At 41.3% G+C, this 24,282-nt stretch overlaps 1 protein-coding gene and 1 pseudogene across 3 annotated transcripts in view; both read left to right on the plus strand.

Annotated features, from left to right (window-relative positions):
* Nucleotides 1-552: 552 nt before the first annotated feature.
* TDRD12 (tudor domain containing 12) overlaps nucleotides 553-24,282 on the plus strand; it is a 103,928-nt gene continuing 80,198 nt past the window's right edge. Inside the window, exons 1-3 of one of the 3 annotated variants that reach the window (XM_028165356.2) lie at nucleotides 553-873; nucleotides 16,557-16,715; nucleotides 22,958-23,094. In XM_028165356.2, the coding sequence (XP_028021157.2) occupies nucleotides 850-873; nucleotides 16,557-16,715; nucleotides 22,958-23,094 (320 nt within the window). In that variant the 5' untranslated portion in view covers nucleotides 553-849. Of the gene's footprint in view, nucleotides 874-16,556; nucleotides 16,716-22,957; nucleotides 23,095-24,282 lie in introns of those variants that run through there. The other 2 variants (XM_007165056.2, XM_007165057.2) reach the window with 2 other exon arrangements.
* LOC103010217 (2-iminobutanoate/2-iminopropanoate deaminase-like) lies at nucleotides 2,771-3,174 on the plus strand (annotated as a pseudogene).

Here is a 24,282-nt window from a genome sequence, read left to right on the forward strand (position 1 = left end):
GGAGGAACTAAGGTCCCGCATGCCCTGAAGTGCGGCCGAAAAGTAAAAAATAAAGAAAAACAAAAAACTGGGAGAGGGCTGTACTCTGCATCTTCTTTGGGGCTTGGGAACTGCCTCTGAGACCTCCTGTTTAAATCCGACCTGGTGATTTCCCTTTTTTTTTTTTTTGACAAGGTCTGGAGCTTTCAGGTGATCTGGGCCGGGTGACTGGGGGGGCGAGGCCTGGTTAGCCCCATTCAGTAACATGTGAACTTCATGTACTTTGCGTTGTGCTTTCCTCCAGACTAGCAGCACATTTTTCCTGCTTGGGGCTTTAAGCACATGTTTACCTGACCTCGTGAACTCAAACTTACATTTAAAACTGAAGGTTTCATGTGAGCGCTCGCGAGGACCCAGGGAGCGAGCCACGTGACGCCCCACGCAGCTCCGCCCCCCGTCCGCCCCCGAGCGCTGTGAGCAGGGCAGCGGCCAGCTGTGCTGGCGGTTGGCGCACCACGTGGTTTCTGGACTCCTCCAGGCGTGCGCTGGCTGGGGGCGGGCGCAGGGGGCGGGGCGGGAGCCCTAGCGCGCCCTCGCCGGCGTCGAGGTTGGAGGACGGCGCGTCGCCTGCGGTTCGCTGCGGTCCTGGGCCAGGGCTGCGGGGCCAGGGCTGGGCGCGCGGGCTCCGCGGCGCTGACCTGGGGAGGAGGCGCGCCTCCGCGGAGGCCGGCCCTGCAGGAGACTCCGTTTTCGCCCCAAAAAGTTCATCTCGAGGGAGTAGCGACAGGGAGACCAGGAGCTGGGCGCGGCCGCTACGCTGCGCGTTTTTCCGGGGCGAGTCTGCCGGGTGGCCTGCGAGGCTCGGGGAAGATGCTCCAGGTCCTGGTGCTGAAGGTGAGCGAGCGCGAAGCCCCTGAGCCCGGCCGTTCACCCGCTCCCCGTGCAGGGTCCGCCCCGGGTGGGGACCCGCGGGAAGGGGTGCCGGATGAGATCCCGGACGCTTAATTTCAGATAAACAACGGGAAATTTTCGTTCAAGGCTGCCCCATGCAGTATTTGGGATATACTTAGAGTAAAAAATCATTCGTTGTTTCTCCGAAATTCGGATTGAAGTAGGTGTCCTGTATCTAGAACCTCAGGGGGAGGGACGGACTCTGACTTCTTCTCCCGGTCCCGGTTCGGCGCTGGGTGAGGCCCCCCTCGCGCCCCCGGTCCGTTGACCTATTACTCTCCCCCGACGCGGGTCCTCTCCGGCCGGTCCCCACCTGCATTGGACAGGGGCGTGGGTGACCTGTATCTCTCCGAACACACGCCCGTCCCGGCTGCACTCGTGGGGACCCCTGCCCGCTCGCGCCCCAGGACTCTGGCGGCCACCCCCTCCCCACGCGGGCTCCTCGGGACTCGCGACCTTGGAGTCGGGGGCGCAGCGGGGGTTCGCCCCGGAGGGGGCCTGCAGAGTGACCCGAACTACAGCTTCTCCTTTGAGTGAGGTGCGTGCTCCTTAATGATGCCAGAGACCGGGAAAGCACATAGTGTGTTCACGGTGTGTACTTGCAGGAAGGAGTTTACAAACCAGAGCAAAGGGGTGGGTATTGGGAAAAGGAAATATAAAGAACTTTTTGGAAAAGATCATACTTCAGTGGGCAGAGGAGAGGCATGATGGCATTTAGGAAAAAAAAAAAAAATCAACCTTCCTGCTCCTGTTTTATGTAGTTTATACCAACAGATTCACAAGCGTTTGAAGCAGCTGATTCTTACAGAGGATTTGCTCTGAGACTTTTAGGGTTTTGAGATGTAACTGGCAAGCTCCTCTCCACCACCTTCCCTAAATAGTCTGATTTCTCCTTTAGAAAGACAGGGCTCTTCCAGGGGGTACAGATGCTGCCATGTGCAAATCCACTGGGGCAGAACTTTGGAAGGAGTTGCTGGACTCTCACTGCCTCTAACTTGGGAACCCCTTTTTTCTCAGTTGGACCCAAGAACCCTTTTCTCTACCCCCTCAGCTCTGGTCTGGCCCCACTGCCGGTTCTTACCCTGCTCACACTCAGAGCAAATTTTCTATCCAATATAGGAGTATTTCCTCAAGTGTGGTACCATTACCAGCTGTAGTTTTCCAGATTAATTTAGCTTTTACGTGGATAAATTTTTCCCCCCAAGTTTTTACCAACAGATGAATGGATAAGCAAAATGTAGTATATACATACAATGGAATATTATTCAGCCTTAAAAAGGATGGAAATTCTGATATATGCTACAACATGGATGAATGTTGAAGACATCATGTTAAGTGAAATAAACCAATTACAAAAGGACAAATACTGCACGATTCCACTTATATGAGGTTCCTAGAGCAGTCAAATTCATAAAGACAGAAAACAGAATGGTGGTTGCCAGGGGCTGGGGGTGGGGCATGGGGAGTTACTGTTTAATGGATATAGAGTTTTAGTTTTGCAAGATGAAAAAGGTTCTGGAGATGGATGGTGATCAAGGTAGCACAACAATATGAATGTAGTTAATGCTACTGAATATGGTTAAGATGGTAAATTTTATGTGTATTTTATCACGATTAAAAATAAATTAAAAAATTTTAACAGTTATGTATTTGTAATATATTTTAGAAATAAAAACATCATAACTAGCGTTACAGACCTGTTAGGATGCGGCTAAGGGAAAAAAAGGTGTTGATTAAAAATATATATAAAGGAAGCAGCCCAGGCAACATGCAGTTGTGTCAGAAGTGAGGAAGGCAGAATGCAGTGAGACCCAGAAGCACTGCGGGAGAAAAGGATGTCATGTCATCCTTGATCAGAAAGGTGAGCAGCACAGGGAAAGCCCCAAGGCCATTGGTCCTGCAGTCAAGCTTTGTTAGTGGAAAGGATCACTTACATTTGAAGACAGCTAGGTATGGACCCTTCAAAGGGACAGCTTGTGCCAGGAGGGGTGACAGAAGGAGCTAAACAAGGCTTGGAAATAGGGGTGAGATTCTGAAAGCTGCAGGCTGTGACCTCAATAATGTGGTAGAAGCAGCTGTTCTGCTAGCTGAGTGTATGACTTCAGTACCGTCAGTGAAATCCACAAACAGAATGTCAGGAGTGGTTTTCCTGCTGGAGCTGCTTACCAGGTTGCTGCTTTGTTCTGAGGAGACTGGATTGAGATTGAAGCAGTAGCTGCCCAGGGACCTCTCACAACAGTATGACCAAAAGTGGGCCCAAGTGCTATTTAGTCTGGAATTTTCATAACGTTTTAAAATTAACATCTTAATTTTTATAATTGATGTTGGAAAGTAAACTTGACTAAAATATCTGAAGTTATTATGCAAATACCATATACTAAGGGGAATTGAACATGAACTGATGATTAACAATGAGTCCAATTACTGATGTTATAAATTATACTTACACCCACTCATGTTACTGAATGTGGGAAAAGAGACACTCATTCCATAGTTACCCAGATAAATGAAAGTAAAGGGAAATAACATGTAGGAAACATGAGTTACTATTCCTGAGAAATAATAAAGAACACACTTTAATTCAGTTAAATCCTATTAATTTAATGATGTGAGATATTTAGTTCTCATGCCAGATAGTTGATTCTACTTTTACTTGAGTAAAAATAAAGTATTCAAGTTTGAATGATAGAGGTAAGGAGAAGAAAGTGGACCAAAATATTATACAGATATTACTTTTCTAATGGAAATAACGTAGACATGCAGGGAAAAAAGTGTGTAAGGCTGGTGACTGCAGTGGGGCAGCATTGCCTTATGGCATTGGCGGGAAGCAGCAGGCCCCAACTTTGGTGTAAGAGACGGGGTGGGAGGAATTGTGAGCCCATCCCTGCCTGGTAAAGCACATGGAAGAAATTGCAGCTTGAGCCACTTGTTCTTCTGGCGGGTAAAACTGAACCTGGCCTACATTTTTTAGGTTTTAGTAGCAGATTAAAAAAAAAAATTGAAACAATCTAGAAACTTCAAATTATCTATGATGCCTTAAAAATATTTTTAAACATCTTTCCCCATCTTAATATTTTGAAGATTTTCAAACTCGAAAACAAGTTACAAAAACAATATTGAGAATAACCATATACTCTCTACCTAGAGTCAACAATTGTTAACATCTTGTCATATTTGCATGTTTCTTGATAATATATGTATATAAAATTGTTGACTTCTTTTGCCGAACCATTTGAGAATTAGTTGTAAACTCTAAATACTTATGCGTGTGTTTCCTAAGAACAAAGACTTTCGCTTACATAACCACAATATAATTATCACACTTGAGAAATGTAACATTGATACACTAATATAAAATCCATACTCAAATTTCTCCAACTGTGCCAATAATGTATTCTGTAACTTGTTTTCTCTGATCCAGGATCCAATAAAAAATTATACATTGCATTTAATTGTCATGGCCTTTTATTCCCCTTGAATTTGGGTCAGTTCTCTGGCTTTTTTGTATCTTTGATGTCATTGAAATTTATGAAGAGTAAGGGCAGTTGCTTTGCAAAATACCCTTCAAGCTGGATTTATCTGTTTCCTCATGATTGTGTTCAGGTTAAACATTTTTAGTAAAATACTGCATAGGTGATGCCACGTCAGAAGACAAGAAGCTTTTAAAAAAAATCATTACTTTTGATGAAAAATAATGTAAAAATCCAACTTTTATTAGGAAATACTCTAGGCATACAAAAAAGTATAGAAAATATTATAAACACTTGGACATCTGTCACCTAGCTTTGCCAGATTTTAACATTTTGCCATATTTGCTACATATCTTTTTTAACCATAAACTATTTTGTTGTTTTTAATGTAGAGTTCTGTGATATTTTGAAAAATGCCTGGTCATGTAATCACCACCACAGTCAAAATACAGAGTAGTTCCATCACCCCCCAAAATTGCCTTGTGGTCCTTTGTAGTCATTTCTTTCCCCCACCTCTAGTCCTTGGCAACCACTGATTTGTCTTCTGTCCCTATGAGTTTTGCCTTTTTCCAAAATGTCATAAAAATGGGATTGTGCATATGGAATCATACAGTAGTATGTAGCCTTTGAGTGCGGCTGCTTTGACTTACTGTAATGCATTGGAGGCTCATCTATGTTGTGGCACTTGTTAGGAGTGAGTAGTATTCCATTGTATGGACATGTGGCAATTTGTTTATACAGTCACCAGTTGAAGGCCATTTGAGTTGTTTCCAGTTGAGGGAGATTATAAATAAAGCTGCTAGGAACTTTGCACACAGGTTTTTGTGTGAATACAAGTTTTTATTTCATGGGTAAATCAGTAGGATTACCTGTATGTTTAGTTTTATGAGAAACTTTTTCAAAGTAACTGTACCACTTTACATTTCCATCAGCAGTGCTCTACATCCTCACCAGCACTTGATATTGTCAGTTTTATACATTTTAGCCATTCTAGTAGGTGTTTACTGGTATCTCATTGTGGTTTTAATTTTAATTTCCCTAATGACAGATGTGTTAATCATGTTTCCAGGTGTTTGTTTGCCCATCCTTCCATCTTTTTTTGTGAAGTATCTGTTCAGATCTGCCCATTCTTCTAACTTGGTGGTTTGTTTTCTTATTATTGACTTTGTAGAGTTCTTTATATATATTGGATAAAGCTCTTTGTTGAATATGTGATTTGTAAATATTTTCTCCCCGTTGGTGGCTTATCTCTTCCTTCTCTAAACAATGTCTTTCAAAGAGCTGAAGTTTTAAATTTGGATTAAGTCCAGTTTATCAATTTTTGCTTATACGAATTATACTTTTGGTGTTTTATCTAAGAAATCTTTGCCTAACCACAGTCACAAAGATTCCCCCCATGTATTCCTCAAACATTTTTTTTTTTTTTTTAAAGGATTTTCTTATTTATTTATTTTTTTTGGCTGTGTTGGGTCTTCGGTTTCGTGCGAGGGCTTTCTCCAGTTGCGGCAAGCGGGGGCCACTCTTCATCGCGGTGCGGGGACCGCTCTTCATCGCGGTGCGCGGGCCTTTCTCTATCGCGGCCCCTCCCGTCACGGGGCACAGGCTCCAGACGCGCAGGCTCAGCAATTGTGGCTCACGGGCCCAGCTGCTCCGCGGCATGTGGGATCCTCCCAGACCAGGGCTCGAACCCGTGTCCCCTGCATTAGCAGGCAGATTCTCAACCACTGCGCCACCAGGGAAGCCCTCAAACATTTTTTATAGTCTTATATTTTACATTTAGATAAATGATCCATGTGAGTTAACTTTTTTATGGAAAAAATCCAAGGAATGGATCGAGGTTCATTTTTTTTGCATATATCTAATTGTTCCAGCATCGTTTGTTGAAAAAACTATCCTCCTTCCATTGAATTGCCTTTGTGCCTTTATTGAAAATCACTTGACTACACATGTGTGACTCTGTTTCTGTTGTGTTGATTTATGTATCTATGCTTTCTCCAGTACCACACAGTTCTGATTACTGCAGCTTTATATTAAGTCTTGAAATCAGATAGTGTGTCTTCCAACTATGTTGTTCTTTTTCAGAATTATACGGGCTATTCTAGTTCCTTTGCCCTTCCAATAATAATTTCATGAATAGTTTGTTGATTTCACAACTCCTGCTGGAATTGAGTCCTTTTTATAGACCATTTTGGGGAAAATCAAAATCTTAACATTCCATGAACATAGTATATTTGCATTACAGGCCTTCTTTGATTTATTTCACCAGTGTTTTGTACCTTTTAGCATGCAAATTGTTCATTTTTTTGTTAGATTTATTCCTAAGTAATTCCTGCTTTTTGGTGCTATTGCAAACGGTACTGTTTTTAAAATTTAAATTTCCAATTTTTATTGCTGGAATATAGACGTGCAGTTGAATTTATTTATTTATTTTTTAATTTTTAAAATTTTTTCACACACACACACTGTATTTTATTTTTACAGGAGATAAATAGACTGACACCAAGCATTGTACATGGATGACCACAACAAAAGCAACAATGATTGCAATTACCAAACATGAAACACACTCATACTATGTCATAATATTGACATTCAGTGCAGTAATCCTCCACTGTAACAGCTCCTTTACTTTGCAGTGAAAATTGATTTGTATATTCTTTGCCTCTGAGACCTTGTGGGATTTTTTTTTTTCTAATTCAGACAGAAAGTCACAAAAATTATACTCATCCTCATCAGTTCACTCAGTCCCATGTAATTATTTTTTTTTTCATCTTGATCTTTTTTTAGCACTTCTATGAGTTCATCAGTTTTTCATTAGAGTTCTGAAAATGCTTATTCATTCAGTTCAGCAGTACAGTCAGTTACCAGAAACCTGTACTTGTCAGAGTCTTTTCCATGAATTTCTTGAAGATGAAACCCTTTTATAGGAACATATTTGCAAAAGCATCAGAGTACACCCAGAACTGTCTGTAAATGACAAAAGACTTAAAAATGACCACGGTTAAAGATTTGATGAAAGTTCATAATAATGCAGTTGACAAGAAAATTAGTTATTTCTGAGATATACATTTTAAAGTAATAACTAGGATTATTACTTATAACATTATACCAGAACATATAAGATTTTTAGAAATTTCATGTAATGTCTGAAACATTTATATTAACATATTTCCATACATATTTCCATACAAATACAAATATAAGATTTTTAGACATTTCATGTAATGTCTGAAACATTTATATTAACATATTTCCATACAAATAACCCAATGAAAGTTTAGTATTAGTTGTTTTGTTTGTTTGTTTTTTTATACTGCATATTCTTATTAGGCATCAATTTTATACACATCAGTGTATACATGTCAATCCCAATCGCCCAATTCAGCACACCACCATCCCCACCCCACCGCAGTTTTCCCCCCTTGGTGTCCATACGTCCATTCTCTACATCTGTGTCTCAACTTCTGCCCTGCAAACCAGCTCATCTGTACCATTTTTCTAGGTTCCACATACATGTGTTAATATACGATATTTGTTTTTCTCTTTCTGACTTACTTCACTCTGTATGACAATCTCTAGATCCATCCACTTCTTAACAAATGACTCAATTTCGTTCCTTTTTATGGCTGAGTAATATTCCATTGTATATATGTACCACAACTTCTTCATCCATTCGTCTGTTGATGGGCATTTAGGTTGCTTCCATGACCTGGCTATTGTAAATAGTGCTGCAATGAACATTCGGGTGCATGTGTCTTTTTGAATTACGGTTTTCTCTGGGTATATGCCCAGTAGTGGGATTGCTGGGTCATATGGTAATTCTATTTTTAGTTTTTTAAGGAACCTCCATATTGTTCTCCACAGTGGCTGTATCAATTTACATTCCCACTAACAGTGCAAGAGGGTTCCCTTTTCTCCACACCCTCTCCAGCATTTGTTGTTTGTAGATTTTCTGATGATGCCCATTCTAACAGGAGTGAGGTGATACCTCATTGTAGTTTTGATTTGCATTTCTCTAATAATTAGTGATGTTGAGCATCTTTTCATGTGCTTCGTGGCCGTCTGTATGTCTTCTTTGGAGAAATGTCTATTTAGGTCTTCTGCCCATTTTTGGATTGGGGTGTTTGTTTCTTTGATATTGAGCTGAATGAGCTGTTTATATATTTTGGAGATTAATCCTTTGTCCGTTGATTCGTTTGCAAATATTTTCTCCCATTCTGAGGGTTGTCTTTTCGTCTTGTTTATGGTTTCCTTTGCTGTGCAAAAGCTTTGAAGTTTCATTAGGTCCCACTTGTTTATTTTTGTTTTTATTTCCATTACTCTAGGAGGTGGATCAAAAAAGATCTTGCTGTGATTTATGTCAAAGAGTGTTCTTCCTATGTTTTCCTCTAAGAGTTTTATAGTGTCGAGTCTTATATTTAGGTCTCTAATCCATTTTGAGTTTATTTTTGTGTATGGTGTTAGGGAGTATTCTAATTTCATTCTTTTACATGTAGCTGTCCAGTTTTCCCAGCACCACTTATTGAAGAGACTGTCTTTTCTCCATTGTATATCTTTGCTTCCTTTGTCATAGATTAGTTGACCATAGGTGCGTGGGTTAATCTCTGGGCTTTCTATCTTGTTCCATTGATCTATGTTTCTGTTTTTGTGCCAGTACCATATTGTCTTGATTACTGTAGCTTTGTAGTATAGTCTGAAGTCAGGGAGTCTGATTCCTCCAGCTCCATTTTTTTGCCTCAAGACTGCTTTGGCTATTCGGGGTCTTCTGTGTCTCCATACAAATTTTAAGATGATTTGTTCTAGCTCCGTAAAAGATGCCATTGGTAATTTGATAGGGATTGCATTGAATCTGTAGATTGCTTTGGGTAGTATACTCATTTTCACAATGTTGATTCTTCCAATCCAAGAACATGGTATATCTCTCCATCTGTTGCTATCATCTTTAATTTCTTTCATCAGTGTCTTATAGTTTTCTGCATACAGGTCTTTTGTCTCCCTAGGTAAGTTTATTCCTAGGTATTTTATTCTTTTTGTTGCAATGGTAAATGGGAGTGTTTCCATAATTTCTCTTTCAGATTTTTCATCATTAGTGTATAGGAATGCAAGAGATTTCTGTGCATTAATTTTGTATCCTGCAACTTTACTATATTCATTAATTAGCTCTAGCAGTTTTCTGGTGGCAGTTTTAGGATTCTCTATGTATAGTATCATGTCATCCGCAAACAGTGACAGTTTTACTTCTTCTTTTCCAATTTGTATTCCTTTTATTTCTTTTTCTTTTCTGATTGCCATGGCTAGGACTTCCAGAACTATGTTGAATCATAGTGGTGAGAGTGGACATCCTTGTCTCGTTCCTGATCTTAGAGGAAATGCTTTCAGTTTTTCACCATTGAGAATGATGTTTGCTGTGGGTTTGTCATATATGGCCTTTATTATGTTGAGGTAGGTTCCTTCTATGCCCACTTTCTGGAGAGTTTTTATCATAAATGGGTGTTGAATTTTGTCAAAAGCTTTTTCTGCATCTATTGAGATGATCATATGGTTTTTATTCTTCAATTTGTTAATATGGTGTGTCACATTGATTGATTTGCGTATATTGAAGAATCCTTGCATCCCTGGGATAAATCCCACTTGATCGTGGTGTATGATCCTTTTAATGTGTTGTTGGATTGTGTTTGCTAGTATTTTGTTGAGGATTTTTGCATCTATATTCATCAGTGATATTGGTCTGTAATTTTCTTTTTTTGTAGTGTCTTTGGTTTTGGTATCAGGGTGATGGTGGCCTCATAAAATGAGTTTGGGAGTGTTCCTTCCTCTGCAATTTTTTGGAAGAGTTTGAGAAGGATAGGTGTTAGCTCTTCTCTAAATGTTTGATAGAATTCACCTGTGAAGCCATCTGGTCCTGGACTTTTGTTTGTTGGAAGATTTTTAATCACAGTTTCAATTTCATTACTTGTGATTGGTCTGTTGATATTTTCTGTTTCTTCCTGGTTCAGTCTTGGAAGGTTATACCTTTCTAAAAATTTGTCCATTTCTTCCAGGTTGTCCATTTTATTGGCATAAAGTTGCTTGTAGTAGTCTCTTAGGATGCTTTGTATTTCTGCGGTGTCTGTTGTAACTTCTCCTTTTTCATTTCTGATTTTATTGATTTGAGTCCTCTCCCTCTTTTTCTTGATGAGTCTGGCTAATGGCTTATCAATTTTGTTTATCTTCTCAAAGAACCAACTTTTAGTTTTATTGATCTTTGCTATTGTTTTCTTTGTTTCTATTTCATTTATTTCTGCTCTGATCTTTATGATTTCTTTCCTTCTGCTAACTTTGGGTTTTGTTTGTTCTTCTTTCTCTAGTTTCTTTAGGTGTAAGGTTAGATTGTTTACTTGAGATTTTTCTTGTTTCTTTAGGTAGGCTTGTATAGCTATAAACTTCCCTCTTAGAACCGCTTTTGCTGCATCCCATAGGTTTTGGGTCGTCGTGTTTTCATTGTCATTTGTCTCTAGGTATTTTTTGATTTCCTCTTTGATTTCTTCAGTGATCTCTTGGTTATTTAGTAACATATTGTTTAGCCTCCATGTGTTTGTCTTTTTTACGTTTTTTTCCCTGTAATTCATTTCTAATCTCATAGCGTTGTGGTCAGAAAAGATGCTTGATATGATTTCAATTTTCTTAAATTTACTGAGGCTTGATTTGTGACCCAAGATGTGATCTATCCTGGAGAATGTTCCGTGCGCACTTGAGAAGAATGTGTAATCTGCTGTTTTTGGATGGAATGTCCTATATATATCAATTAAGTCCATCTGGTCTATTGTGTCATTTAAAGCTTCTGTTTCCTTATTTATTTTCATTTTGGATGATCTGTCCATTGGTGTAAGTGAGGTGTTAAAGTCCCCCACTATTATTGTGTTACTGTCGATTTCCTCTTTTAGAGCTGTTAGCAGTTGCCTTATGTATTGAGGTGCTCCTATGTTGGGTGCATATATATTTATAATTGTTATATCTTCTTCTTGGATTGATCCCTTGATCATTATGTAGTGTCCTTCCTTGTCTCTTGTAACATTCTTTATTTTAAAGTCTATTTTATCTGATATGAGTATAGCTACTCCAGCTTTCTTTTGATTTCCATTTGCATGGAATATCTTTTTCCATCCCCTCACTTTCAGTCTGTATGTGTCCCTAGGTCTGAAGTGGGTCTCTTGTAGACAGCATATATATGGGTCTTGTTTTTGTATCCATTCAGCAGTCTATGTCTTTTGGTTGGGGCATTTAATCCATTCACGTTTAAGGTAATTATCGATATGTATGTTCCTATGACCATTTTCTTAATTGTTTTGGGTTTGTTTTTGTAGGTCCTTTTCTTCTCTTGTGTTTCCCACTTAGAGAAGTTCCTTTAGCATTTGTTGTAGAGCTGGTTTGGTGGTGCTGAATTCTCTTAGCTTTTGCTTGTCTGTAAAGCTTTTGATTTCTCCATCAAATCTAAATGAGATCCTTGCCGGGTAGAGTAATCTTGGTTGTAGGTTCTTCCCTTTCATCACTTTAAGTATATCATGCCACTCCCTTCTGGCTTGTAGAGTTTCTGCTGAGAAATCAGCTGTTAACCTTATGGGAGTTCCCTTGTATGTTATTTGTCGTTTTTCCCTTGCTGCTTTCAATAATTTTTCTTTGTCTTTAATTTTTGCTACTTTGAATACTATGTGTCTCGGCGTGTTTCTCCTTGGGTTTATCCTGTATGGGACTCTCTGCGCTTCCTGGACTTGGGTGGCTATTTCCTTTCCCATGTTAGGGAAGTTTTCAACTATAATCTCTTCAAATATTTTCTCTGGTCCTTTCTCTCTCTCTTCTCCTTCTGGGACCCCTATAATGCGAATGTTGTTGCGTTTAATGTTGTCCCAGAGGTCTCTTAGGCTGTCTTCATTTCTTTTCATTCTTTTTTCTTTAGTCTGTTCCACGGCAGTGATTTCCACCATTCTGTCTTCCAGGTCACTTATCCGTTCTTCTGCCTCAGTTATTCTGCTATTGATTCCTTCTAGTGTAGTTTTCATTTCAGTTATTGTATTGGTCATCTCTGTTTGTTTGTTCTTTAATTCTTCTAGGTCTTTGTTAATCATTTCTTGCATCTTCTCAATCTTTGCCTCCATTCTTTTTTTTTTTTTTTTTTTAAATAATTTTATTTATTTATTTATTTATTTTATGGCTGTGTTGGGTCTTCGTTTCTGTGCGAGGGCTTTCTCTAGTTGCGGCGAGCGGGGGCCACTCTTCATCGCGGTGCGCAGGCCTCTCACTATCGCGGCCTCTCCTGCTGCGGAGCACAGGCTCCAGACGCGCAGGCTCAGCAGGTGTGGCTCACGGGCCTAGTCGCCCCGCGGCCCGTGGGATCTTCCCAGACCAGGGCTCGAACCCGTGTCCCCTGCATTGGCAGGCAGATTCTCAACCACTGCGCCACCAGGGAAGCCCCTTTGCCTCCATTCTTATTCCGAGGTCCTGGATCATCTTCACTATCATTATTCTGAATTCTTTTTCTGGAAGGTTGCCTATCTCCACTTCATTTAGTTGTTTTTCTGGGGTTTTTTCTTGTTCCTTCATCTGGTACATAGCCCTCTGCCTTTTCATCTTGTCTATCTTTCTGTAACTGTGGTTTTTGTTCCACAGGCTGCAGGATTGTAGTTTTTCTTGCTTCTGCTGTCTGCCCTCTGGTGGTTGAGGCTATCTAAGAGACTTGATGGGAGGCTCTGGTGGTGGGTAGAGCTGACTGTTGCTGTGGCGGTCAGAGCTCAGTAAAACTTTAATCCACTTGACTGTTGATGGGTGGGGCTGGGTTCCCTCCCTGTTGGTTGTTTTGCCTGAGGCAACCCAACCCTGGAGCCTACCTGGGCTCTTTGGTGGTGTTAATGGCAGACTCTGGGAGGGCTCATGCCAAGGAGCACTTCCCAGAACCTCCGCTGCCAGTGTCCTTGTCCCCATGGTGAAACAGAGCCACCCCCCGCCTCTGCAGGAGACCCCCCAACACCAGCAGGTAGGTCTGGTTCAGTCTCCCCCAGGGTCACTGCTCCTTCCCCTGGGTCCCGATGCGCACACTACTTTGTGTGTGCCCTCCAAGAGTGGGGTCTCTGTTTCCCCCAGTCCTGTCAAAGTCCTGCAATCAATTCCCACTAGGCTTCAAAGTCTGATTCTCTAGGAATTCCTCCTCCCGTTGCCGGACCCCCAGGTTGGGAAGCCTGACGTGGGGCTCAGAACCTTCACTCCAGTGGGTGGACTTCTGTGGTATAAGTGTTCGCAAGTCTGTGAGTCACCCACCCAGCAGTTATGGGATTTGATTTTACTCTGATTGCGCCCCTCCTACCGTCTCACTGTGGCTTCTCCTCTGTCCTTGGATGTGGGGTATCCTCCTTGGTGAAGTCCAGGGTCTTCCTGGCAATGATTGTCCAGCAACCAGTTGTGATTCTGGTGCTCTCGCAAGAGGGAGTGAGAGCACGTCCTTCTACTCCGCCATCTTGGTTAATCCTCCCCGTACCACTTATTGAAGAGACCTGAATTTATTATATGACCTTTTACCCTGGAATCTTGCTACAGTCACTTATTAGTTCTAGTATATTTTTGGTAGACTCCTTAGAATTTTCTGCATAGATATTCTTATTGTGAATAGAGACACTTTTCTTTCTTCTTTTCCCATTTTCCTGACAATCTTTTCTTATTGTACTGGCTAGGACCTCCAGCACAATGTTGAGTAGGAGTGGTAAGCACACCACTAATAAATTTTTTATTTTGTTTGTTTCACTTTTTGGTTCTAGAATTACCCTTTTCCAAAGGTTATTTTTTTTTTAATAGTTTCCATTTCTTACACGAAATTCTCCTTTTTAAAAAACAAACTCACTATAGCCATCTTATCCTTAAGTTTTTGAACATGGTATTTATAATAGCTGCTTTTAAGTCCTTGCCTGTTCACTTCAACATCCGGGCAGTCTTGGGTTCACTTTCTGTTGGCTGTTTTTTGCCTTGGCTGTGCACTGCATTCTCATTTCTTTGCCTGTCTAGTGTTGTTCATGCTACACTGGGGGTTGTGGTGATTGGGAACTACTGTGTGCTCTGTCAGCGCTTTGGGAGGCTTGGTTTATAGTTCTTTGGAGACCTCTTGATTTTGCCCTTGTTGACAGAGCACATTCTCTTTGTCCTGCAACATGGTCTTTACTCCTCAGGCCTGGCACTGCAGGGGTTCTCAGGGAGCCTGAGGTGTTTACTGAGCCTCCTTAACTCCTGCTCCAAACTCCGTTTTCCTGTGATGAGTGTCAAACAGAATCAAAGCCGGACATTGGTTAAAGCAGTGAAAACAGATTGTATTCAGTGACTGCTGATGTAAGGGAGGGAGCTGAGTTCCGTTCCAATTTGTGTGGAGGTGACCGGACGTTTTAAAGGGAGAGTGAGGAGGACGAGGGGAGGGGCTCCAGTGGAAAATGACAGAGGGTGGGTCAGTGTCACTGTGGTGGGGCAGCTGTGTCCGCTGCCTCTGGGGCCAGGCTTCTGAATTCCCGCAGAGACTGGGAGGCCGGGGCCCTGTCCTTCCAGATGGTTACATCCCAAAGGAATTGGTTATCAGGTCCTTGAGAAGGAATGCTCCAGAGTGGTAGGAGATACATACACATCCCAAAGGGATAGGTAGGCTCCACAACTGAGGCCCTTTTCAGTAAGTTCTGTGACAAGGGAAGGTCAAGGGCCTGTGTCAGGTGTTGGCTGGGACGAAAGTAGTTCTTTCTCAGGCAGGCATTGTAGAGGGGACATGGCCTTATGCTGTGAGTTTGGGTGGCCTCTTAGTGCAGAGGTTTGGGCAGTCACTCTGTGCCCAGAGTCCTGCAGTTCTCGTGGGCAGAAGCTGAAACTGTATTTCCATCAGCCTCCCGACTGTGGCTTCTCCCAGGACTCCCTGGAGTCTCACCGTGCAGTTCAGGCTCTGCCGAGGATTTGAGGGGTTTTGTGTGCAGACTTCAGGGCTCTCCCCTCTGTGGCTCAGCATTTCTCCCCTTCATGTACAGCTGCTCTGGCAGCCCCAGACTCCGTTCTCTGGTTTCTCAAGCCACAAACAGGGTGGCTTCTGCTTCAGTTGTGTTCTGCACCCCCAGGACTGGGGCTGTTTTCAGGGGAAAAGCTGTTTATGAACATGGGTCTCACCCAGCCATGTTGCCTCCCTTCAAGGATTGAATCTCCCACCTGCTTTTGGTCACTCTTCAGTGCCTTCAGGTTGTCATTTTCTTTTTTTCCAGGGTTTATCATTGTTACTTGCAGGTGGGTTAGTCCATATGAACCACTCTGCCATTACTGGAACCAGAATGGCCAGCTGTTCTTTTTTCCAACTATTTATTATAAAAATGTTCAAACATTCAGAAAAATAGAATGCTTATGTACTCCTGTCACCTGGTATCTGGGATCCAAAATCTTGGGATGTCATTGCTTTTAGGCCCTCTAAGTAGACAGGAAATACAGTACATTTGAAAAATCATGAGCTCTTACTGATATTTTCAATTCAAATTTAACTTTTCATTTTATATTTGTATTCTTTCTCTAATGATGAAAATCTTGGTTTCTAATAACACTAATAGATAATAAGATACATTCAGAGAAGTCTTTCATCCCTCTTCCTTCTACCCCATTCCTGGCTTCCTCTGAAGGTAATAATTTGTATGTTTTTGGTTTATCTGCCATTTCTTTATTTTAACATGAGCAGAATGTACATACATTCACATTTCCTTCTCTTTCTTATGAAAGACATAGAGTACAAAAAACGCTGTTCTGAACCTTGCTTTTGTATTTTGTTATGGATATTTTGAAAGTACAGATCAAGGACATTGATCTCTGTTTGCTTTTTCAGTCACAGCACATGATTCTAAATTACATATTATTGGTTACGTGTTTTAGAGTTTTATCTTTGCATCTTTTATCGTTTTTCCGAGTTTTATTGAAGTATAATTGACATATGACATTATATAAGTTTAAGGTATACAAGGTGATAGTTTGAGGGTCTTTTATCTTCTATCTGACCATTTAAGACAGAAGTACTTGTCAAGAATTTGTTAGAGCACTTAAATTTGAAACAGTTACTGTGATTCTAAGGTTTATTATTTTATGGTTCCACTTTTAAATCATGCATTGTTTTGTCTTTTAAAAATTTTACAGATCGAAGATCCAAGTTGCTTCTGGGTTATTATAAAAGGACGTAGTCCCGTTTTAGATAGTGAAGTTGACTATCAAAAACTAAATAGTGCCATGAATGACTTCTATAACAGCATGTGTCAAGATTTAGAAATGAAACCACTAATGTTGGAAGAAGAGCAGGTATGTATCTAAATGTGCTTTAAACAACATGTCTTGAAATACTACTCAAAATGTAGACTGTTTTAGCAACTCAGATGATAAAAACTTTTAGAGTATTTCAACTGCTTATGATCATTGCCTTGTGTTAGGTTCATTTGGTTGCATAAGAGTCGGGCTAGTCATGGAAAGTGACAGTTCTTGTATCAGGTTCACATGGGGCGAGAGGAGATGGAGTGTCATCTAAATTCAGGCATAGAGCCATCGTCCTGGGGCTGGGAACCAGAGGATCATTCTAGATCCGTCACAGGGACCTTAGCAGAGGGAGCATGGGGGTTTCCAGTCTAGGGCCAGTGCCTCCCTTTTGGTTGCTTGTGACTTTGACCAACTCGTGGTGTTTTATTTTCCTTACTCCACATTGTGGCCCCTCCTTCCTTTCCTGCACCCTCAGCTCTGTGCCCATTGTCTGCTTCTCTCTGCAGGTTAGTCATTTCTCAGAAGAATTTGAATTTTTATAACAGTGTGATAGGAAAAGATTTATAAACTATGAGAAAAATTAGAAATGATTTGAATTCCTCAGCCCACCCTAAATAATCATTAATAACATTATTTTGGGGGCTTCCCTGGTGGCGCAGTGGTTGAGAATCTGCCTGCCAATGCAGGGGACACGGGTTCGAGCCCTGGTCTGGGAAGATCCCACATGCCGCGGAGCAACCGGGCCCGTGAGCCATAATTACTGAGCCTGCGCGTCTGGAGCCTGCGCTCCGCAACAAGAGAGGCTGCGATAGTGAGAGGCCTGCGCACCGCGATGAAGAGTGGCCCCTGCTTGCCACAACTAGAGAAAGCCCTCGCACAGAAACGAAGACCCAACACAGCCATAAATAAATAAATAAAAATTTTTAAAAAAACCATTATTTTTTCCATGCCATTTACTTGTTTGTTAGTTTGTTTTTTTAATTTATTTATTTTATTTTTGGCTGCGTTGGGTCTTTGTTGCTGCACACGGGCTTTCTCTAGTTGTGGTGAGTGGGGGCTACTCTTCGTTGCAGAGCACGGGCTTTAGGCGTACGGGCTTCAGTAGTTGTGGCACGTGAGCTCAGTAGTTATGGCTCGCAAGCTCTAGAGTGCAGGCTCAGTAGTTGTGGCGCACAGGCTTAGTTGCTCCGCGGCATGTGGGATCTTCCCGGACCAGGGATCGAACCCATGTCCCCTGCATTGGCAGGTGGATTCTTAACCACTGCGCCACCAGGGAAGTCTACCGTTTACTTGTTGAAGAAACGAAACCAGGTAAGTTGTCCTTTTAAAATATTCCACGTTCTGTATAGCCTGGTTGCTTCCTTGTGGTGGTGGTGAACTTTTCCCTTCATCCCCTATATTTCCTGCAGACTGATAAATATAAAGCTTTGATTACATTTATAGTCACTTTTTTTCCCCAAGAATGACTGGTGCTGTGAGGTTCCTCTTGTATTGAATTGGGAGAGAATCTCACTTTTGGTGATGCTGAGGTTGACCGCTGCATTCAGATGGCGGCAGCCTAAGTGCCGCCTGTGGTTCCCGTCAGCTAGTAATGCTGTCCAGTGACCACCACCGCCCAAATCAGCTCTTTCATTTATGCTTGCAAAATGGTCATTTTCACATTGCTTCTGCATTCATGAGCTGGAATTCTTCCATAGAGAACTTTCCCTCATCTGTTAGAACTGTTTGGCTTCCTGAAGTAATACTGGAAAGGTGGAAAAATTGCTTGATTCTTTCCCATATTAATTTTCCTGTGCCTAGTTATCTACATTTACATCTAGAGGTTTGTTTTGTTTTTCTCTCCTTGTTATTTTTAAGTACTGTATTGAACTCATGGCTTTTAATGTATTCATCAGCTGTAATCATTTTTCTTGATGCTTAAATTATCTCTTTATTGGCTAGAGGAAGCTCTAGTATACCACCTTTTCAAAGTTAACTGACTGTGTGAATTATTAGCTACAGGTTTCTTTGACTTAAGCATGAAACAGAAATACCCTCCATCCTTTGGCACAATTTCTCTTGAATTATTTGAGTCCTGAATTATGTGAGGCTCTCAAGAACACATCCCTTGCAGAATAGCTGCCCTGTGTTTTCCAACTTCAGTTCCCAAGGGCAGGGATCTCCACTGTCCCACTTTTTCCCTGTTGGGCACAGCTCTCCCCGCTGAGCCACTTTATAAGCCTGTGGTCAGCATATGGTTTGCCTGTCTGTGGCCTGGCAGTCCCATGGGACAGTCAGGATGCCAAGCACTGTCACTCTAGCAGGGCAGTTTCCCTAAAAGGGGGCTGCAGGTATTTATGCAGTCATTCACTGAGTAGTTTTTGAAGACATAGTACCTGCCAAGCACTGTTCTAGGTGCTGGGAATATGGCAGTAAACAAAAAGACAAAAATCCCCTTCATCATGGCACTGACGTCCAGTTGTGGCTGATAGCAAACAAATGTTAGAGGGTGGTAAACAGGCGTGGGAAGCAGAACCGGGAAGATGAGCCTGGGGTTGTGATTTCGTGTTGTCCTGGCACATGACTGACAATTATTTGTAAGTTTTGTTTTCTGATTTAAGAAGGTAAGGCAATGCATTTTCCTTATTTCACTTCCTAAAAATTCTCCTTAGTTAAGAAGTCAAAGTGATTGTAGTAAGAAAACCAATGAAATAGAATTCAGGTGCCCTGAGTTCTTGTTTTCCCAATAAGCAGTGTTTAGCTTGGGGTGATCCAGCCTCCTTGCATCTTTAAGGTAAAAGGTATGAGATGATGTTGAGAGTACCTTTTAGTTCTCTCATTATTGACTAGAGATTTTTAATTTAATTTTTAAAATTTTTATTGTAGTATGGTTGATTTACGTTATGTTAGTTGCAGGTGTACAACAAAGTGAATCTGTTATACATACATCCACTCTTTTTTAGATTCTTTTCCCATATAGGCCATTATAGAGTATTGAGTAGAGTTCTCTGTGCTATACAGTAGGTCCTTATTAGTTATCTATTTTATATATAGCAGTGGGTATATGTTAATCCCAGTCTTCCAACTTAGCCCTCCACCGCCCCCCCCACTTACTCCCTGGTAACCATAAGTTTATTTTCTACATCTATAACTCTATTTCTGTTTTGTAGGTAAGTACATTGGTACTCTTTTTTTGGATTCCACATAAAAGCAATATCATATGATATTTGTCTTTCTCTGTCTGATTTACTTCACTCAGTATGACAATCTCTAGGTCCATCCATGTTGCTGCAAATGGCATTATTTCATTCTTTTTTACAGCTGAGTAATATTACATTGTGTATGTATACCACATCATCTTTATCCATTCCTCTGTCAGTGGACATTTAGGTTGCTTCCACGTCCTGGCTCAATATTGAGCTCAATAAAATAGTGCTGCAATGAACATTGGGGTGCATGTGTCTTTTCGAATTATGGTTTTCTCCGGATATATGCCCAGGGATTGCTGGATCATATGGTAGTTCTATTTTTAGTTTTTTAAGGAACCTCCATACTGTTCTCCATAGTGGCCATACCAGTTTACCTTCCCACCAACAGTGTAGGAGGGTTCCCTTTTCTCCACACCCCCTCCAGCGTTTATTGTTTGTAGATTTTTTGATGATGGCCATTCTTTTTTTTTTTTTTAATTTTATTTATTTATTTATGGCTGTGTTGGGTCTTCGTTTCTGTGCGAGGGCTTTCTCCAGTTGCGGCAAGCGGGGGCCACTCTTCATCGCGGTGCATGGGCCTCTCACTATCATGGCCTCTCTTGTTGCGGAGCACAGGCTCCAGATGCGCAGGCTCAGTAGTTGTGGCTCATGGGCTTAGTTGCTCCGCGGCACGTGGGATCTTCCCAGACCAGGGCTCGAACCCGTGTCCCCTGCATTGGCAGGCAGATTCTCAACCACTGCGCCACCAGGGAAGCCCGATGATGGCCATTCTTACCGGTGTGAGGTGATACTTCATTGCAGTTTTGATTTGCATTTCTCTAATAATTAGTGATGTTGAGCATCTTTTCATGTGCTTTTTAACTGTCTATATGTCTTCTTTGGAGAGATGTCTATTTAGGTCTTCTAACCCACTTTTTATTGGGTTGGGTTTTTTTTTTGATATTGAGCTGCATGAGCTGTTTTGTATATTTTGGAGATTAATCCTTTGTCAGTTGCTTCATTTGCAGATATTGGGTTGGCCAAAAGGTTCATTCATTGTTTTCCTAAGATGGCTCTAATAGTGCTTAGTTGTCTTTAACTTCATTCAAAACAATTTTGTTAGATTGTATTGTGACATATCAGCATGCATTTAAAAAAAATAATCAAAATTGGTGAATTTTTGTGTAGCCATTTTAATATTGAAGATGGAAGGAAAAAAGCAACATTTTCAGCATATTATGCTTTATTATTTCAAGAAAGGTGAAAATGCAGCTGAAACGCCAAAAAAAGATTTTGTGCAGTTCATGGAGAAGGTGCTGTGACTGAACGTGTCAAAAATGGTTTGCGAAGTTTCGTGCTGGAGATTTCTCACTGGACGATGCTCCATGGTCGGGTAGACCAGTTGAAGTTGATAGTGATCAAATCGAGACAGTGATTGAGAACAATCAACGTCATACCACGTGGGAGATAGCTGACATACTCAAAATATCCAACTCAAGCATTGGAAATCATTTGCACCAGCTTGGTTACGTTAATCGCTTTGATGTTTGGGTTCCACGTAAGTTAAGCAAAAAAAAAACCTTCTTGACTGTATTTCCGTATCCATTCTCTACTGAAACGTATTGAAAATGTTCCATTTTTTAAACAAATTGTGATAGGCGATGAAAAGTGGATACTGCATAATTGGAATGGAAGAGATCGTGGGGCAAGGGAGATGAATCACCATGAACCACACCAAAGGCTGGTCTTCATCCAAAGAAGGTGATGTTGTGTATGTGGTGGGATTGGAAGGGAGTCCTCTATTATGAGCTCCTGCCGGAAAACCAAACAATTAATTCCAACAAGTACTGCTCCCAATTAGACCAACTGAAAGCAGCACTCGACAAAAAGCATCCAGAATTAGTCAACAGAAAACTCATAATCTTCCATCAGGATGACGCAAAGACTGCATGTTTCTTTCATGACCAGGCAAAAACTATTACAGCTTGGCTGGGAAGTTCTCATTCATCCGCCGTATGCACCAGACACTGCACCTCCAGATTTCCATTTATTTAGGTCTTTACAAAATTCTCTTAATGGAAAAATGTTCAATTCCCTGGACGACTGTAAAAGGCACCTGGAACAGTTCTTTGCTCAAAAAGATAAAAAGTTTTGGGAAGATGGAATTATGAAGTTACCTGAAAAATCACGAAAGGTAGTGGAACCAAAGGGTGAATACGTTGTTCAACAAAGTTCTTGGAGAAAATGAAAAATGTGTCTCTTATTTTTACTTAAAAACTGAAGGAACTTCTTGGCCAACCCAATATTTTTCTCCCATTCTGAGGGTTGTCTTTTTGTTTTGTTTATGGTTTCCTCTGCTGTGCAAAAGCTTTTAAGTTTAATTAGGTCTCATTTGTTTATTTTTGTTTTTATTTTCATTACTATAGGGGGTGCTTTGAAAAAGACCTTGCTGTTATTTATGTCAAGAGTGTTCTGCCTATGTTTTCCTCTAAGAGTTTTATAGTATCTGGCTTTACATTTAGGTCTTTAATCCATTTTGAGTTTATTTTTGTGAATGGTGTTAGGGAGTGTTCTAATTTCACTCTTTTACATGTAGCTGTCCAGTTTTCCCAACACCACTTATTGAAAAGACTATCTTTTCTCCATTGTATAGTCTTGCCTCCTTTGTCAACGATCAGGTGACCATAGGTGTGTGGGTTTGTCTCTGGACTTTCTATCCTGTTCCATTGATATATATTTCTGTGTTTGTGCCAGTACCATACTGTTTTGATTACTGTGGCTTTGTAGTATAGTCTGAAGTCAGGGAGCCTGATTCTTCCATCTCCATTTTTCTTTCTCAAAATTGCTTTGGCTATTCATGGTCTTTTGTGTTTCCATACAAATTGTAAGTTTTTTTGTTCTAATTCTGTGAAAAATGTCATTGGCAATTTGATAGGGATTGCATTGAATCTGTAGATTGCTTTGGGCAGTATAGTCATTTTCACAATATTGATTCTTCCAATCCAAGAACGTGGTATATCTCTCCATCTGTTTGTGTCATTTTTGATTTCTTTCATTAGTATCTTACAATTTTCTGAGTATGACTAGAGGTTTTAACACTGAAGTTTTCTTTTTATTTTGTAGGTTTGTGTGGTTTATTGTGAGGAACTGAAGTGCTGGTGCAGGGCTGTAATTAAGTCAATAGTGTCTTCAGCAGACCATTACCTCACAGAGTGTTTCCTTGTGGATTTTGCCAAGTACATTCCAGTGAAATCCAAAAAGTATGTATGTATTATTTATTTTGCGTTATGCTCTTTAGGGGACAAATGTCAGTTTTCAAGGAGAATGTCAGTTTTCAAAGTAAGGGGCGAGAGCTTCAAGAAGGGAAGACTTGCAGGTTCCGGTTTTACAAGCAGTGAATGTAAGAGCAGGTGCTCAGGATGAGGACTCAGCAGGCGGCTCCGGCCCTCCTTCTGCCTTCCTTCCTAGAAAGTGCAGGTGCTCTCTGTCAGCTGTTCTCCTGGCCTGGCGTGGCATGTCCCCTGAGTTTGCTCAGGTGATGGAATGGGTCCTTCGGGTTGCCTGGCTACCAGGAGGCAGAGAGAAACTCTTCTTGTTGCCACAGAAGGGATGGTTTGCTGGCACAGCCTCAGATTGCAGAGAGCAGAGCGTGTGTCCCTTGTTGTCCTGCTTAACAGAGTGAGGGTGTGACTGTCACAGAAGACGGGAGGCCATTCAGAGTGACCCTCAATGACTCCAGGACCACACACCACGGTTCCCTAGAAAACACTGTCAGCAAGTCAGTCTTGGTGTTTGTGGTAATTTTTTCATGGTTTCCTATCCCAGAGTCAGAGGATATCAGTTTAATAAATAATAAACATGAGGACCCTTCTTCCGAAAGAGAAAGAGCGGTCCCAGCTGCAGGGGAGGCGGGTGCCCTGATGGGGAGTCTGTGTCAGGGAGCCGCTCCCACAGCGGGGCTGGCAGGTCTTCATGGAAAAGGGGGTGCCTTTCCAGCTTGTGGTTCTGCACCCTTATAACCATAGTGGTTATTAAAAATAACATCGTATTTAATGGTTTGGAGAGATTTCCTCTTAGTATTTGGAGTTTTAAGTTTAGTTTGTTTTGGGCAAGAGAGTCGTATGATTAGAGCAGGGAGGCCCGGAGGGGCGGTTAGGGCAGCCGCCTTTTCTAAACTGTCCGCGACCGAGGTGGCCAGGCTGCCCACACACGGCCCCTGAGAACCTGTTGATGTCGAAACCATATGTTCAAGTGCTCTGTTGTTTGCCTGAAGGAGAATGGAAATAAAAACGCTGAACAACTTATGAAACCTCAGTCCATCAGCTCTTTTTGTGCAAAGTTGACAAATACTAATTCTTAAAACATCTGCTTATTTACAGAAGCTTCAAGGTAATTCTGGTCGTGTATTGAAATTGCTATTTTAAAAACTTAAATAGAATTTGCTTCCA

Source organism: Balaenoptera acutorostrata, chromosome 19 (genome assembly GCF_949987535.1).
Source record: "Balaenoptera acutorostrata chromosome 19, mBalAcu1.1, whole genome shotgun sequence".
Classification (NCBI taxonomy): domain Eukaryota; kingdom Metazoa; phylum Chordata; class Mammalia; order Artiodactyla; family Balaenopteridae; genus Balaenoptera; species Balaenoptera acutorostrata.